Genomic DNA, 17,414 nt, shown 5'->3' on the forward strand with positions numbered 1-17,414 from the left:
GTGGTTGATTTGTTTTTCCCTTTTTACTCTCTAAGATGAATATGATGAGTGTAAGTGCTTATGAGGATAATTGCATAGGAGTAGAATTTCATGGGTTTTGTCTGTTTTTGCTTTAGGTTGGTAGTGATAGAATTACTATGGTTTAGTTGATTAAAATTTAGTGATATTTTATTGTCACTGTTTATTTTGTTCGGCTAAAGTTCTTTATTATCTCCATCCATTTATGTTCAGTTATTTCCTACTGTATTTGGTTTTTCTTTGTGGAACCTCTTATTCCTATACATTGGTGGAAATTGCAGATTTTTCTTTTCAGAGTTGAAGAAGATCAAAGAAGGAGGTTTTGGAAAGGGAAGTATGGGAGGGACATCAGTTCCAAGTGACTGTTACTGCCTAAGTTAGATAGGTGTATTTCAGCAGAGGTTTGGACTGTCTAGACAAATTTAGGAGCAGATAGTATATACTTCAACCTTAGTTGAAGTTGAGTGATAATATGGGATCACCTCAGTGATAATCAGTGAGTATAAATGGAGATGAGAGGAGGTGTAAGAACTGAGCTCTTGACATTCCAGTGTTTAGAGGTTGGGAGATGAAGAACAAACCGGCAAAGATCAAGAAAGAGCAGCTCTTAATATGTCAACTGTACTTGAATAATAAGAATAAAAACAAATAAGTATATTAACTAAAAAGAAAGGAAAGAGCAGCTTTTCTGGTAGAAAGAAGATCAGGAGATTCTGTTATCTTAGATGTCAAGTAAAGAGGATGTTGCAAGGAGGGAGTAATCAGCTCAATTTTGTTTATGTATCAGATGCTGCTGTTTGTTCAAGTAAGATGGGAGACAAATATTGAATAACCTGAAGATATTTGTGACCATGACATGGGGTGGTGGAATTGAAAACCTAATGGAGATTGGGTTTCAGAGAGAATGGGAGGAGAATTGGAAATGATAAAATACAACTCTCCCCCGCTCAAGTTTTGCTTTAAAAGGGAGCACAAAAATTCACTGTAGAAGGTATTATTTGGAAGATTTGTATTAAATAAAGCTTTAAAAAAATTTTCTGGAAATGTCTTATTAAGTAATGTCACATTTTTCTGATATGCTTTGTGAGGTTGAGAATTTTTATGTTTATTGGCCACTTGTATTTCCTCATCTATAAATTGCCTGTTTATCTATTTCGCTTATTTTGCTAATGGATGAAATTATCTTCAGTTAATCTGTAGGAATTTTTTGTTTTGTTTTAAATATTCTCATAGAGTCAGTAATTTCAAACACAGGATTAGTAAACTATAGCCTATAGGCTCTGTTTTTGCCAATAAAGTTTTATTGGAATAGAGCCACATCTGTTTATTTACTATTACATATTGTTTGTCACTGATTCCCACTACAAGGGCAGAGTAGTTGTATCAAAGACCATATGGCCCACAAGACTGAAAATATTTAGTTTTGGGGCTTTATAAAAAATGTTTGCCAATCTCTAAGGTGACACTTATTTTTGTCCATATTTCATTGGACTAATGAAAATGGGAAACTAACTCCGTATTGTCCTCTCCAATACACTTTTTCTACTTTTATCTTATGAAATCTTATTAAGATAATAGTTACCAGATAGATGATAAACATCTCCTTTGTCTCATCTCTTTTCCCAAAGTTTTTAGGATTACCTTAGTTACAAGATATGGTATCAGTTCTTAGTGAGCTTACTTATTGTCTAGTCTGGTTGAAAGGAAGGAATGCCACATATAGAACTGTATATGAAGATGGGCTAACTTGCCATAAGTCTGTACTCAAGACTAGAGGAATTAAAGCAGAAACTGTGAATGAGGACAGGTTCCAAAAAAGACGGTCTTAACCTAAGTATTTGGGTGAGTTTCAGGCATCCCATGAACTACTTGAAATTATATATAAAAATGTCTGTGTGCATGGGCCTTTGATTACTATTCTGGGTTTAAGCAGGCCCACTCTCAGATTCTTTAGAGGCTTTATAAACAAAAAATTAAATATAGGACCTTGTTCCTTTCTGTAAAATCTGTTAATACCATTTTTCTTATCCCAAGTTCTTTTCATTAAGTAAAACTGAAGTATAAAGTTTAATCCACTGTGTCTGTTTTAAAATTCCAGTAAGTGTTTTAAAGTGTTTAGAATCTAGCCATATCTTCCAGGCATATCTGGAAAATGGGAATCGGGTAGGAAGAGGTTTTGGGGAGATGGAGAAAGCTCAAGCTATGTTTGACATATCTGTAAGAGGAGAGGGAGCTAACATATGATTAAAAGAGACAGCTCAAACCAAATTGTTAGGCCAGTTGCTCTGCTGTATTATGGCTGATCTGGCTTGTAGTTACCCTAAGTGGAGCCTAGTTAATTTTGTTCTTTGGGTGGTATCATAATTTGCCAAATAAAGACTGTATAAACCTTCATCTCAAGCAACCCAGTTATTCTTTGTTTTTGGAGACTCTGGGGACTAGGAAACTCAGGAGTCACCACCCTCAGTATTAAATCAGGAGGATTTGGAAACCTATATGTAGAAAAAAATGCTTTGTAATGAGTTTGTGATATACAAGGGAGCAAAACATTGTAATTTCATTGAAACTGGAGTTGAGGGATAGGATCTTAAAATATTTCTAATGAGCATAGTAAATGGAAAGTTAATTTTCTAATACTCATTTATTTATTTTGAATAGCCTTTCTTTTAAAGTTTAAAAATAGTTTTGTAGGGGTGCCTGGGTGGCTCAGTCTGTAGAGCATGTGAACTGTTCTTATGAGTTCAAGCTCCACATTGGTGTGGAGCTAACTTAAAAAAAAAGTTTTAGTAATCTTTATGTGCTGTTTTGTTTTGACTGTTGTCATGTTTAACAGCTTTATTGTTTTACCTTAGTGTGAAGAAAATATTTTTAAGAGCCTTAATAGGTTCATCATTGATCCTCATAGTCTGCCTGTTTTCACTTAAAAGGTCTTTACAGTTATTTTAGCCTTGGCTTCTACCATCAAGGGCTGTTGGGATTAAACCCTGTTGTTTGGAGAAGAAATGCCATATCAAAATTTTTTATAATGTTACATTCCTTGTGATTATGTATTTAATTTTGGTTGTAGGATATAATGAAACCAGATGCTTTATTGAAAACGTAGGGAGCCATTTTCAGTGATGTAAGGGGGAAAAATAGAAACCCAGACATATTAATGGTTTGTTCTTCTCCCCCAGTTCATGATTAAGTTAGTTGAGATAATAGATTGACTAAAGACCCTTTCTGGGACCTGTGGGGTTTTATTTATTGTAACAATGTAATTACATTTTTAGCAGGATATTTTTGTTAGCACTCTTTGTTATATTTTATATGCCTTGTGAAAATTACTGAAGCCTTTTGAACATTGGACTTTCCCATCTAAGTGATGGTAGAAATAGTGTTTATTGTGTAGGATTATGCTAAGGATATAAAGTACTGTGTGTCATACACTTAACTCAGTTGTTAGCACTGGCATCAGTTAACTATTAAGTTAAACTTTTATTGTCTATTTATTTATCTTTAATTAATTTTTTAAAAAAGATTTTATTATTTGTCAGAGGGTGGGAGAGTACGCACAAGCAGGGGGAGTTGCAGGTAGTGGGAGAAGCCAGCTCCCCACTGAGCAAGGAGCCAGATTACACTGGATCCCAGGACCCCGGGATCATGACCTGAGTTGAAGGCAGATGCTTCACTGACTGAGCCACCCAGGCGCCCCAGTATTTTAGTTTTAATAATTGAATGTAATGGAATCTAAATGCTTTAGAGTAGGTTTTATTAATCTACTGTTGACAGCAAATTACTAAGTAAGATTCTTTGTTTTAAAATTTATACTATTTTTTTCCATGTTTAAGAGCTTTTTATGAATTTGTAGGAGCATTTGGAAGTGGACCTAGTCATTCATTTCTACCAATTCATGCTATGTTCCCTTTTTAGTCCTAAAATTTCACATTTTGAGACTGATTTTATAAAAGCTTATTAACTGGATTGTTAATACCAAAATTGGAAATTACAGTGAGCTTCAATAAATACTGATGGAAGTAAGATTTCCTTTTCTGTTTTTGTTACAGCAGAAGTAGAAACTAATGGGAAGGATAGCAAACCTGAGGAAGAAGAGCAAGTAATAAATGAAGATGAAAGACCTTCTGAGAAAAGTAAGCATGTACAAAAAACCTGAACTAGTTTAGAAAAATAGCTATTCATTGTTTCTTCTTTAAAGGCTATGGAATATATTTCCTTTCCTGAGATAATTTAAAACTTTTGCAGTTTAAGTAAAACACAGTTAAATCATTTTATTGACAGCTAACCTAAGGATTTTTGAAAGTATTATTTTCATATACCTCAGTATTTTGTTTATACTTTTTGTTTTATAAGAAAAATTTATGTTTAATATTTAATAAGGTATTATTTGAATGTCTTGATAAATTGTTTTAGATTTATGTTTAGAGCATGGAGCTGTAAGAATTTTGTCAGAGGTGATACAAGTTAATGAAAATATGTGTCTATCTCCTCAAGGTTCCTGGGCTTCATGGGAAAGGGCTTGATGGGACAGGGTGCAGTTAGGTTTATAAGATAATCATTGGGCCAGAAGTCAGGAAACCTGGGTTTTGTATCTCTCTTTGTCATTCTGGTTTCCATGTATGACTAGATAAGTCATGATTATAAGGGAAATCATGAAGTAGAACTGGATTTTAAAAGTAGGCACGTAAATAAATGGGTGTAGAGAAAAGCAAAGAGGGATACTTAAGGTCACATAAGAACATTTCCCTTTAGTAAGTGGAGATTTTAGTATTCTTACATTTTATATATTGAAAAAGAAACCAGATAAAATTTGATCTCATGAACGAATTACCAGTGTTTGAAATATAAATTTTCTAAGTGAAGATCCTTGAATATCTTGACCAAATTTACTTTTATAATGACACAAATTTTACTGTTTTAATTTATTTGAAATTCAGTAGGACATGTTAATAATAACTAGCCTTGGGTGCCTAGGTGGCTCAATCAGTTAAGTGTCCGACTTGTGATTTTGGTTCCAGTCATAATTTGAGGGTCATAATATGAGGGTCGGGGAATTGAGCCCTGTGTGGGGGCTGTGCACTCAGCGGGGAGTTGGCATGAGATTCTCTTCCTCACCCTCCAACCTTCCCCACTGCAAATGTGCGAGTTTTTTTTTTCTCTCTCTCAAATAAATAAATCTTTAAAAAAGAAGAGTAACTAGTCTTATGTTATTTTCCTAAGGCTAATGATGAAGATTTTTTCTAAATGCTGAGAAAAAAAATGTATTGAAGAGGAGGAAATAATTAAAGCTATTAAAGCTATGTACAGCTGATAAATATCTGTGACATGAGAATGAATATTATATTTTTTAAGGGGATTCATGTGCACTATAAAATTTAGCAAAGGGAATGAATAGAAGATGATATCTTCTCATCTCATATTCATATTTTAGGTGATTCTCTATTTTAATATGATTTCAAAAGAATTTTTTATGTTCACATTACACATTGCTTAGCCCTCAGGGTGTTCTTGTTTAGCATACTGAAAATAAGTTCAGAGTTTAAAAGCTACCTATCTGTTTTTCTAGTCTCTAAAACAATTCATAAAATTGCTGAGTGAGAATGATACTGTGATAACTAGGAATAATATTTAGCTGAGAATAGAAAAGAGGCATTAGGGTCTGTAATAAAAGTCATCATGCTTTTTTGTCCTCAGGTGAGTTTTCCAGAAGAAAACGTTCTAAATCAGAGGACATGGACAATGTACAGTCCAAACGTCGTCGATACATGGAAGACGAATATGAAGCAGAATTTCAAGTGAAGATTACAGCCAAAGGAGATATTAACCAGAAGCTACAAAAGGTGTTACAGATTATAAGTTAAAAACGATATTAAATAAAAAACATGACCATTTTTATTCTTCTAGGTTTTTGACATTATTCTGTATTTTACTGACATATTTAGATTTTTCATAGAACTTAAAGTGGTTGAGCTCATTCTTAGTAATTTTTTATTTTTATTTATTTATTTTTTAAAAAGCTTTTATTTATTCATTTGACAGACGGAGAGACTGTTTGTGACTGTCATTTGACAGACCGCTTGTGAGCAGGCAGAGAAACAGGCAGAGAGAGAGGAGGACGCAGGCTCCCTGTCGAGCAGAGAGCCTGATGCAGAGAGCCTGATTCGGGGCTCTATCCCAGGACCCTGGGATCATGACCTGAGCCAAAGGCAGAGGCTTTAACCCACTGAGCCACCCAGGCGCCCCAGTAATTTAACTTTTAAAACTGATTCTTTTTAAAAGAGTTTTTGGATTTTATTTTTTCTTTCATATTGAATTTTATTCTGTGGAAATGTTAGAGTTTTATATTTTAACTTCTAAAAAATACATTAACTTTTTAATCTTCATTTTAAGGTGGTTTTATTGTAAGTTCCTACATTGTAACTCACTGTTATGTTCTTTAGGCTTACTATTAAAAATAGTAGGGACAGGGCCTTAGAATGACTAGGGAAAGGAAGTATTTAAAATACAAACTTTAGAAACATCTGCCTGCATCTATGAAACTAGACTTATAAATATTGAAAATATGTAGTATTTAATATACTTTTCTAAATGTTTTAACAGATGTGTATGACAGATGCCTTTTTAAGAGGAATATGAAAGTCCAGTGAAATTATTTTTTTAAAGTCTTACAGATGTAATAATGAAATTATAAATAATCTACGTTTTAGACCAATATCCTTTTTTCACTAAGATACAGTATAAATACTCATATCAGAAAAAAGCAGTTAATTAGTGAGGTGATAAAAATGTGCCATTTTTCTTTCCCAGCTTTTTTAATTTGTCATATGGAGGTAATGTTTAGTTTTTCTTACAAAGCTATTATAAATATGAAGATACGTATGTGAATTTTGAAACTTATATGTGTACTAAGAATATATTCCTCTGGAACAGTGTTATCACTCAAGTATGGATTGTGGACATGTACTGTGTATTCTATTTGTTAGGGACCCATAATAAGATAAATAATGTAAATTGTTAAGAAGGCATTTAGAAATATTTTATAGAAATTTCATAGTGCAGTGATATGCTTAGTCTCACAAAAATATCATCTGCAACAGATTAGAAATTTTAAAAACTGGTCTTTTAACTGATTTCCTTTGAATCACAGAAGGTATGAGAAATAAATATTAAAACCTCAGTATAAAATTACTTATAAAATTTGACCCTCTGGAAATTTTCTGTTTTCAGTATAATTTTGTCATAGTAGACACATGTAGAAGTAGAGGCTTTTAGCAGATATCATTGTGTTGTGAATGCCAATGTGTTTCTCTTGAAATTAATCAATACATTATAACTGTCTTACCAGTCCTTAAGAATATTTACTCTTCTTTGCTTGCTGAAATGCCTTCTTTGACTGTAACAAAGAAATATATCTCTTTAGGTTGTACAGTGGTTGCTGGAAGAAAAATTGTGTGCACTACAGTGTGCTGTATTTGATAAGACTTTGGCAGAATTGAAAACAAGAGTTGAAAAGATTGAATGTAACAAGAGGCATAAAACAGTTATTACGGAACTACAGGTTTGTATACTGATTTGAATTGTATACCCATGTGTCATTATTTTTATTACTTGTTTTGGGGGATACATTTTCAAAGTTGATAATAATTACATTTAACTTCTAAATATTAGAAGTAGAAAGAGGCACTATTTGTTTGCTAGGGCTGTCGTAAAAAAAGTACTGTAAACTGGTAGCTTAAACAACAGAGAAGTACTGTCTCATAGCTCTGGAGGCTAAAAGTCTATGACCAAGGTGTTGGAAGAACTGGTTCTGTTCGAAGGCTGTGAGAAAGAATCTTTTCCATGTGTCTCCTTCCTCTAGCTTCTGATGGTATACTGACAGTCTTGGACATTCCTTGACTTGTGGAAGTCTTTTGTCTTCATATGGCACTATAAGTGTGTGTGTGTGTGTGTATGTGTATGTGCACGTGCGCACATGCACACACATGCCACGCACCCATATTTCCCCTTTTTACAAGGATACCAGTTGGATTGGATTGGGGCCCATCCTACTCCAGTATAACCTCATCTTAACTGATTACCTTTGCAAAGACCCTCTTTACAAATTGAATCACAATTGGAGAATACTTAGGGTTTAGACTTCAATATATGAACTTCTCATATAGTTCAACCTATAAGGGAGCCTTAGTCACTGAGGAAAGGCTGGTATTATCTAGTCGTAAATACCAAATAATATTTATTGTAAGTGATTCTTTTTTATATTAATCCACTTCCTGCCGTGGAGCTTATGTTGTAAAGATATTAGTTTGTTGATTTATATTTGTTAATGATTTTTACTTTTCTTTTTTTATTAAATGCAACTATACACATATATATACATATAGTGCCAGAGCTTCTAAATGACTGAAATGAACACATGATAACGTGCTGTAGTAAATCATTTTATTCCAAGACTAAGAAACTGGAAATTTTTTATCAGTACATTCATTTTGTCAAATAGTAAATGCATGGTTTCTATTAGGCTATCTGAAATATGACCATAGTCTACAGAGGCTGAGTTTGCAAACCACTTATAGACCCTTACTTTATAAATGAGGGAAAAGGGGTCCATGAAAATAAAGTCACTGTTTTCTAGTTATAAAGCAAATTGCAACCAAATGTGACTAGAATTTATGTATTTCTTAGCCTGAAAGTTATATTCTTGGGTTCATATTGTTAATTTTATTTGAATTGAGACTTTTTAAATAATAATATCTTTGTAGTAATTTTGTTATGTACCATATAGTACGTTACTAGTCCTCTTTCTTACCTTTAACAGATCTTTCTAATATTGATAGTGTTGTTTAATTATTAAACTTTATTTTACTAATATGGTCGAGAATTTTGAATTAGAATTTTAAAATGTTTGAGGATTTAAAAAGAGTGGTTTCATTAATTGTTTCTCATTTTGTGTTTTTAAAAAAATCTGAGACTTTGACTCCCATATTCTCATATAACATGCAAGTCCAGATCTCTTAACACTTAATAAACTTTTCACTTTGATGTTACCTGGTAGCCTCAGAATCTGAATCCTTTAAATGCCAAAACATTCTCTTCTCCACAGATAAATCCCCCATACCATTGTTCCTCTTACTTGAATTCTTGAATCCTTAGAATTCTTGAATCCTTAGAAAAATCTTCCAGCAATATCTTTCCATTTTTCTTCTCATTGATAGTTTTTGAGTTCTTGGAAATTGATTTCTTTCAGTCATTTCACATATACAGTCGATTGCCAAATTATAACTTTAATTTCTTACAAAAGTCTATTTTTTGCTTCCTCTCACTTTTCACAAGGCACAAGGTCCATTTACATGTGGATTTTTTTCAATTAATTTGGGTATAGTACTGTAAATACATTTTCCTTTTCCATTCCCTTGATTATAGCAATAACCTTTTACATGATTACTCTGGTTCTATTTTTTAAGTCCTTACTGGCCCTTCCCAATGATTGTACTCATCTTTCTAAAATACTGTTTGTTTCATTCTCCTCTGTATAGTCCACATTCCTCAACAAAGTGCCATCATTCATTTTTTTAATTTTTAATTTCTGGATCTCCTAGTTTTTGATCTACTTTTCCTAATACCTACCAGTTGCTACACTGTCCTACAGAATATCAGTGTTCGTAGTATTTTCATTTCAGGCCTTCAACTTCATACTATTTCTCCCATTTAAGTTACGTAGTGATCTGCCCTTACCATGCTATTAATTTAAATTTTACTAAGCTCATTTAGTTCCTGTCTCTTTCTGGGCTTTCTGATATTTAGTTTTTTATGGAAGTAAAATTCAATAGCAAAATAACTGTTTTTACTTTACAATTCACTGGCATTTAGTTTATTCACATTGTATGACTCTCATCTCTGTCTAGTTATAGAACATTTTCATTAACCCAAAAGAAAACCTTATGTCCATTAAATAGTCACTTTACCTTTCCCCTAGTCCTTCACAACCACTAATCAGTCTGTCTCTATTGATTTACCTATTCTGCATATTTTTTTTATGACCAGAATCCTACAATATGTGACTTTTTGTGTCTGGCTTCTTTCTCTTGGCATAACATTTTCAGGGTTCATACACAATTTAGCATGTATCAGTACTGCATTCCTTTTTATGCCTAAGTGATATTTAATTATATTTATATGCTATTGAAAGTATTTGTATACTGTTCAAAATAAGTAGGTATTCAAGATGTTAAGTGTAATTTCCAGGAAAATCATTAAAGAAAAAAACTAAAATATATATAGTATACAATATAATTGGTTTGTGTTATAAAAATGGTTGACCCTTGAATAATTCTGGGCTTGGGGTGCTGATCCCCTCCCCTTATATAGTCAAAAATCCATGTATAACTTCTTTATTTTTTAAGAGAGGCGGGGGAGGTGTAGTGGGAGAGGGAAGAGAGACTCTTAAGCTGGCTCATGCCCAGCACAGAGCCTGATGTGGTGCTCAATCTCACAACCCTGAGATCATGACCTGAGCCAAAATAAAGAGTCGGATGTTTAACCTGCTTGAGTCCCCCAGGTGCCCCACTTCGAAGTTTATTTCAATTAATACACTTTCTGCTCTAGAATTTCTATATGTTTTCTTTACACAGTTTCTGTCTCTTTGATATTCTGCTTAGCAAGACATTGTTTTCCTGTTTCTTCTCATTTTTTTTAAGTTCTTTGTCCATTGTTTCTTTTAGCTCCTCGAACAGATTTTTATTCAATTTATTTAAAATCTTTGTCTAGTAAGTCCAATACCTGAGCTATCTTTCTTTTCATTATTTTCATTCTGTGAATGGCCCATACTTTTTTTTTTTTTTAGAGAATTTTATTTATTTATTTGGCAGAGAGAGATCACAAGTAGGCAGAGAGGCAGGCAGAGAAGAGGAAGCAGGCTCCTTGCCAAGCAGGACCCTGAGATCATCACCTGAGCCGAAGGCAGAGGCTTAACCCACTGAACCTCCTAGGCGCCCCTGGCCCATATTTTCTTATTTCTTGTTTCTTTGTATGCCTCCTAATTTTATGTTGAAATTTGAGTATTTTTAATATTATATTGTGGCAGTTCTGGGAATCAGATTTTTTTCCTCACTACCCAGAGCTTGTTGATGCTTCTTGTTGTGATTTGTTGTTTGTTGGTTTATGACTTCTAAAATGTTTTTGGAAAGTATAAATTCTTTGTTATGTGGGGCCCCTAAAGTTTGGTGTTTCATTAGCTTAGTGGTCAGGTGATGTTCTGCCAGTTATCTTAAATGCTTGAAGCATAAAAAAAGAAAAAAGGAAGAAGGAAAATATACTCACCCAGTCTTTGCATATTGGCTCTGTTGAGGCACTCCTTCAGTGCTAATTAACCAGGCTTTTTACAGCTCGCGTATCCTTCACTTGTACTTGCTTAAGTGAAAGCTTAAGGTCTTTTCAGGCTATTTTTTGCTTTTTTCCCCCTGGGCATTTGCATAGTCTCTATTCAAGAGCTTTTAGAGTCCCTTTTGTGTCACGTGTCACCTTTCCCAACCTTTTCTTACCCAGGCTTTTCTCTTTATTGCTTGTCCAAATTGTTGTCCTTTGCCTCAGGCTGCTGTGCCAAATCTTTTTAGGAAAAGCTGTCTGGGATGCTGCTCCAGTCTTGGGAATTACTTGAGTTGGGTGAAACAAAGGCTGGCCTGTGTGCTGGGCCTTAAGAGAGATGCCAGTGAAAATAAGGTCCATATGCTTCCGGTGGCACTAGAAGCCTGCACCAGGCATGCTAACTGTCATCTTCACAGCCACTGCGGATCTGGGTGTGGGGAAAAATGAATAGACAACCTAAAGGACTGCAGTGCTCACTTACTGCAAAGTAGCAGCTTTATTCTTTCCTAGGTCTTCCCCTTGGCTTTTCTGAGTTTTTTTTTTTTTTTAAAGATTTTTATCTATTTATTTGATAGAGATCACAAGTAGGCAGAGAGGCAGGCAGAGAGAGAGGGGGAAGCAGGCTCCCCGCTGAGCAAAGAGCCTGACGCGGGCTCAATCCCAGGACCCTGAGATCATGACCAGAGCTGAAGGTAGAGGCTTAAACCACTGAGCCACCCAGGTACCCCTCTGAGTTTTTTTAAGTAGGCTCTGTGCTCATAGTGGGGGCTTGAATGCATGACCCTGAGATCAAGATGAGAGCTGAGATAAGGAGTTGGACACCAGCTGAGCCATGTAGGCACCCCACTGTTTGGAGTTTTTAATAGATTCCAGAGTTGTGCAAAAGTTGATTCTAAAAATGTATGTCAGCTCATTAGTTGCTTTTGGGAAAGGAATGAACCCTGAAGTTCCCTACTCAGTCATTTTTGGTGATATCACTCTGTTCTGGTATTTTTATTATAATTCCTTTTGCATTCTCCAGTATTTAAAGCTTATGTATCACATACTTCAGCAAATAATTATATACTTTTCTAAATTATTTACTGTTTTTTAGTTACAGCTAACAATAAACATTTTGAAAATACTACTGTATATATATACTGTATCTCATTCCATAGCAGTTGATGAGTACATCTTCCCGATTTGCATATTTATATTCATTTATTATATCTGTCTGACTTTGGCAAAATCCAGTATGAATTTTATAAAATTCAAAGTTAACACAGTTGAAAACAAATACTTAAATTGGGTTCAGGTATTTTGCTTTAAGGAATAAATTTAATATAATAACTAATTTAGTATTAGGGCCCTCTTTTTTAAAGCAGCAGTTACTATAAAAATACACCTTTAAGAGACTCATGATCCTTTTGCAATAGTGTAAAAATTTATAATACATTGAAAAATTCAGTGAGAGAATAGAATTGAATCATGTAGACTTTATCTTTAGAGGAAAATTCATGAAGTTCTCTTTTCTGCTAAAATTTTTAAGGTATAAATTTCTCCGTAGATACAGGAAAGTAGATTTTTGATTGATTTTCATATTGTCTTTCTTACGTATTTTTAAAATAGGCTAGTTTGGGATTATTTAAAATCATTTTTAAGGTTTTAATAATTGGTTTTTTGTGTGATATGACTTATCCACTTCCTTTTATTAAAGCCTGTTTTAAATTATTGACTTGTTTCCTTATTTCTGTGTACTGAATGTATTTTTATAAGAGCTGAAAATAATTTTCAGCATTGGGATATCTTGTATATTTCTTTAAGGTTGGTTGCCTTTCTTTCTTCCTTTTTTTTTTTAAGATTTTTTTATTTATTTAATTGAGAGAGAAAGAGAGCAGGAGCAGGGGGTGGGGCAGGGGTAGAGGGGAAGCAGACTCCCTGCTGAGCAGGGAGTGCGGTATTCAGAGACTCTTGAATCTAACCTGAGTGTGAATCATAGCCTGAGCAGGGATCACGACCTGAGCTGAAGGCAGACGCTTAACTGACTGAGCCACCTAGGTGCCTGAGGGATTGGTTACTTCCAGAATCATGAAAAAGTTTTTGTGCATTTTTGCTTTTACAGAGATGTCAAATGGTAAAATAAATCTCAACATTATTTCCATGGTTTTAATTATTTTTTTAATTACAAGGTAGTATAAGTTTTAGATTTATGTATCTGATGCATTGTCAAGATGAGAATGCTAGTAACTTGTAAGAAAGTCTTAAAATGGAGATAGTTGTCATTTGCTGTGGCGTCAGTAGCAAATGTGTAATAAAAAGAGAAATTATCAACAAATATTTAGCTTTTCTACCCCTCCCAGACCATAACCCCCTCACCAAAACATATTTTCAGATAGTTGTAGAGAGGAAGTAAAAATGGAAATTCTCCGGTCTTTAAATCAGAACTGTAACTAAAGTACTACATATCAAAGCCTGTAATGAAAGCCACAGCAGTATTCAAAGGGAAATTTATAATTTTAAATTCATTACTACTGAACAGGGAAAGAGAAGAATGTTATATGTTCATCTTCTGTGCTAGGAAGAGACAATTACAAACTAAACTGCAGAAGGAAGAGAGACTAAATTAATGAAATGTAAAAAACCCAACCCTTTTGAATACTGAGCAATGAAGACAAAACCTTATTCTTTTGTGAAGACTAAAAGTAGATTAATTTTTTATTTATAACTAATGAGTACAAATAAACTACATAAGGATTGAAAAAGGAGAAAAGATCCAGAGGAGATTCTTTAAGAGAACATTATTACATATAACTTTATACCTATACGTCCATCTTATTTAGGAAGAAAGTAGAAAGCCTAAGATTGTAAGAAACTCTGTTCAGATTATAACCCATATCATATTTAGTAGGGATCATGGAAGTATTTCCATTGAATTTGAGACTAGGACAAAGGCGTCTGTTATCTATGCTGCTATTTGGAGTTTTGGTGGCAGTCTGAGTAATAAAATAACGATAGGAAAAAGAAATTAAGAGTAATGATTGGAAACACAATAGAATTAATTTGGCAAACTGTAGAGAAAGTAAGAAGTTTAGAAACTACCTGATTGAAGAAAAACTTTCTAATAGTTTTTCTATGTATCAACAATGAACAATGAGAAGATATGAGATAAAGGTTTCACATATGGTAGATATTTAAAAATGAATAAGTAGTTAAGAATAAAGAAAAGAAAATTTTAAGACCATTGTGAGGAAAAAGGACAGAAAAAGAAAATCTGAGTCAACAAGTCAACTGTAAATGTACTATGTTCCTAGATAGGAAGACTTGATTCCTTTCAAATTATTGTACAAATTCAAAATACTCAAAATTTCAAGTGGATTTTTTTTTAAAGATTTTATTTATTTATCAGAGAGAGAGAGGGGGAGAGAGTGAGCACAGGCAGACAGAAGCGGAGGGAGAAGCAGGCTCCCTGCCAAGCTAGGAGCCCGATGTGGGACTCGATTCCAGGACGCCGGGATCATGACCTGAGCCAAAGGCAGCTGCTTAACCAGCTGAGCCACCCAGGCGTCCCTCAAGTGGATTTTTTTAATGGAAATGGAAAAGCTGTCAACGCACCCTGGAATACAGTATTTCATTGGTTATAATTTATAAAATGTTGTTTTAAGTAGTTTTAACTGAAAATAGCCCCCCCCCACCAAATAAATCCATGACTGTCTAATCCAAGAGACAGTTTTGAATAATGGATATGTGTATCCATTTATTCAGTAGCTTTTTTTGAATGCTAATATTTTGGAAAGTCAGACTTGATGCTTGATTAGCTCTTTTCTCAGATAATTATTTCCTAAGAGGTTCCTTGGTGCATAATTTATGCAAGGAAATCCCTGGTTTGCCTAGCTTGCTAAATAAGGCTCAGTGTGTCTGAATTGGCAACAATTTGTGTGACTTATATTTAAATAGCTACCCTTATGCCTATATAAGAAATAGATATGCCTAAGAAAGAAACCAAGAGCAAAATGAAATAAAAGTAGTAAAGACATAATAATAGAATATCCCTTTCCTAGACTAAAATCTGACTTGTTTATATAGTTTCTTAAAAAAATCTCACATAATACTTACTAAAATAGAGACCCAGTCTTAGACACGTTATGGCAGATATTTTGAATTACAATTTTGAAAAATTGCAGTTTCCTAGATTAAAATAAGGAAAAAGGCTGTTTTCTTATTTCTTTTTTTATAATATTAAATGGCAGACAGTAAGTCAGTGTCCAGATTTTGATTTTAATTTCTCTGATAGCTCAATTTTTAAGTGATAAAATCCTTTTTAAAAAGCATTTAAATATTACAGATGTATATGACTTGAAAGTGTAATCCTCTTTACATTCTCCCTCACTGCCTGCCAGTTCTAATCTCTAGAAGAAATCACTTTTAACTTTGGTATTTATTCCTCTAGACCTTTATATATATATATATATATATATATATATATATATATATATATAACTCATTTTGTATACTATATATATGTGTGTGTATATAGTATACAAAATGAGTTTTAAGTAAAAGTAGTATAATAATACTCTACAAACTATTCAACTTATAGACTACCCACCAGGTAGACTCAAGAATGAAAAACATTCTTGCATAAATTGTGGTACAGAAAACACCTTCCCCTATATCTTTCTTGAAAAAAATTATTTGAAATATTTTAATCATAGGAAGGTAAATCCATATTAAGAATATATAATTATGCTGTATATCTTTGGTATTAATAAATATGCATAAAATACTCAAGTCCTAAGGAAAATCTTCATCCTCGGGGTCATATGTGATTGAGTTCATAGGCTCTCTCAATGGACTTAAATACTTTGTTAGGTTTGGAGTCTCTGTCAGAAGTGCCTACTTTCTGAAAGAAACTTTAAAAGTAAATAATATCATTTTCTTTGTATGATACGCATATATTGGATAAAATAATTTTTCTGGAAGAGTTCTTCCTTAGGTGGGCCTTATGAACACACTCAGAAGTTTTAATTTAAATTTCTTGAAAATATATTTAACATAAAATGGCAGCAGTAGTGGGGTATTTGGATGGTTCAGTGAGTTGAGCGTCTCTTGATTTTGGCTCAGGTCATGATCTCAGGGTTGTGAGATTCAGCCCCTGCTTTAGACTCTGTGCTGAGCAGGGAGTTTTTTGAGATTCTTTCTCTGTTCCTTCCTCAGCTTGTACATGGGCTTGTGCCACTCACTCTCTCTCTAAAAAACAAAAGCTTAAAAAAAATTAGTAGCATGGGGCGCCTGGGTGGCTCAGTGGGTTAAAGCCTCTGCCTTTGGCTCAGGTCATGATCCTAGGGTTCTGGGATCAAGCCCCACATCAGTGGGGGGGGGGTCTCTGCTCAGCGGGGAGCCTGCTTTCCTGTCTCTATCTGCCTGCCTCTCTGCCTACTTGTGATCTCTGTCAAATAAATAAATAAAATCTAAAAAAAAATTGGCAGCAGGAGTTAACAGCAACAGAAACAACTAGTTGAGTATTACATCTGTACTTTAGTAAAAGACTTAAATACAAAATACTCGTGGTAATGAGATAATTTTTTTTCTTTCCTGTTTTTTTCCTTAAAGTTTCTGTGAATATGTATTTGAGCAAATATGTGATCAAGCAGCTTATGTAAGCAGTATAATTGATGAATAAATAATTTCACTGAAATGTTAATAGTAGCAAGGTAACATTTTTGACAGAGTATTAAAATTAACATAATATGAAAGTGTTTCAGAGTAATATTAAATGACCACACATACTCTGCTGTTGAATGTACAAATTAGCAAAGCCTTTCTGAAAAAGAAATTGTCATTAAATATTTGATAATTCTTAGATAATTTAGATATAAATAGCATTTAGATAAGAATCATTTAGACAAGAGCTTTAAAAATATTTTCTGTCTCAGAAGTTATATTTTGTGAGTGGTACCCAAGGAAAGAATTTTGAAAGAACAAAATTGTTAATTGTATTATTTGACTATAGCAGTACATTGATAAACACTGAATATTTCCATTGGGAAATAGAGGGTATA

General features: G+C 33.6%; 1 protein-coding gene across 3 annotated transcripts in view; it reads left to right on the plus strand.

The window, feature by feature from the left end:
* LOC122891294 (activating transcription factor 7 interacting protein) overlaps positions 1-17,414 on the plus strand; it is a 121,379-nt gene that overhangs the window by 62,000 nt on the left and 41,965 nt on the right. For 2 of the 3 annotated variants that reach the window (XM_044226843.1, XM_044226844.1), the window contains exons 3-5: positions 4,065-4,148; positions 5,710-5,855; positions 7,436-7,573. In XM_044226843.1, the coding sequence (XP_044082778.1) occupies positions 4,065-4,148; positions 5,710-5,855; positions 7,436-7,573 (368 nt within the window). The remainder of the gene's footprint in view (positions 1-4,064; positions 4,149-5,709; positions 5,856-7,435; positions 7,574-17,414) is intronic. The other variant, XM_044226842.1, reaches the window with a different exon arrangement.

This window comes from Neovison vison, chromosome 12, assembly GCF_020171115.1.
Source record: "Neovison vison isolate M4711 chromosome 12, ASM_NN_V1, whole genome shotgun sequence".
In the NCBI taxonomy this organism is placed as follows: Eukaryota; Metazoa; Chordata; class Mammalia; order Carnivora; family Mustelidae; genus Neogale; species Neogale vison.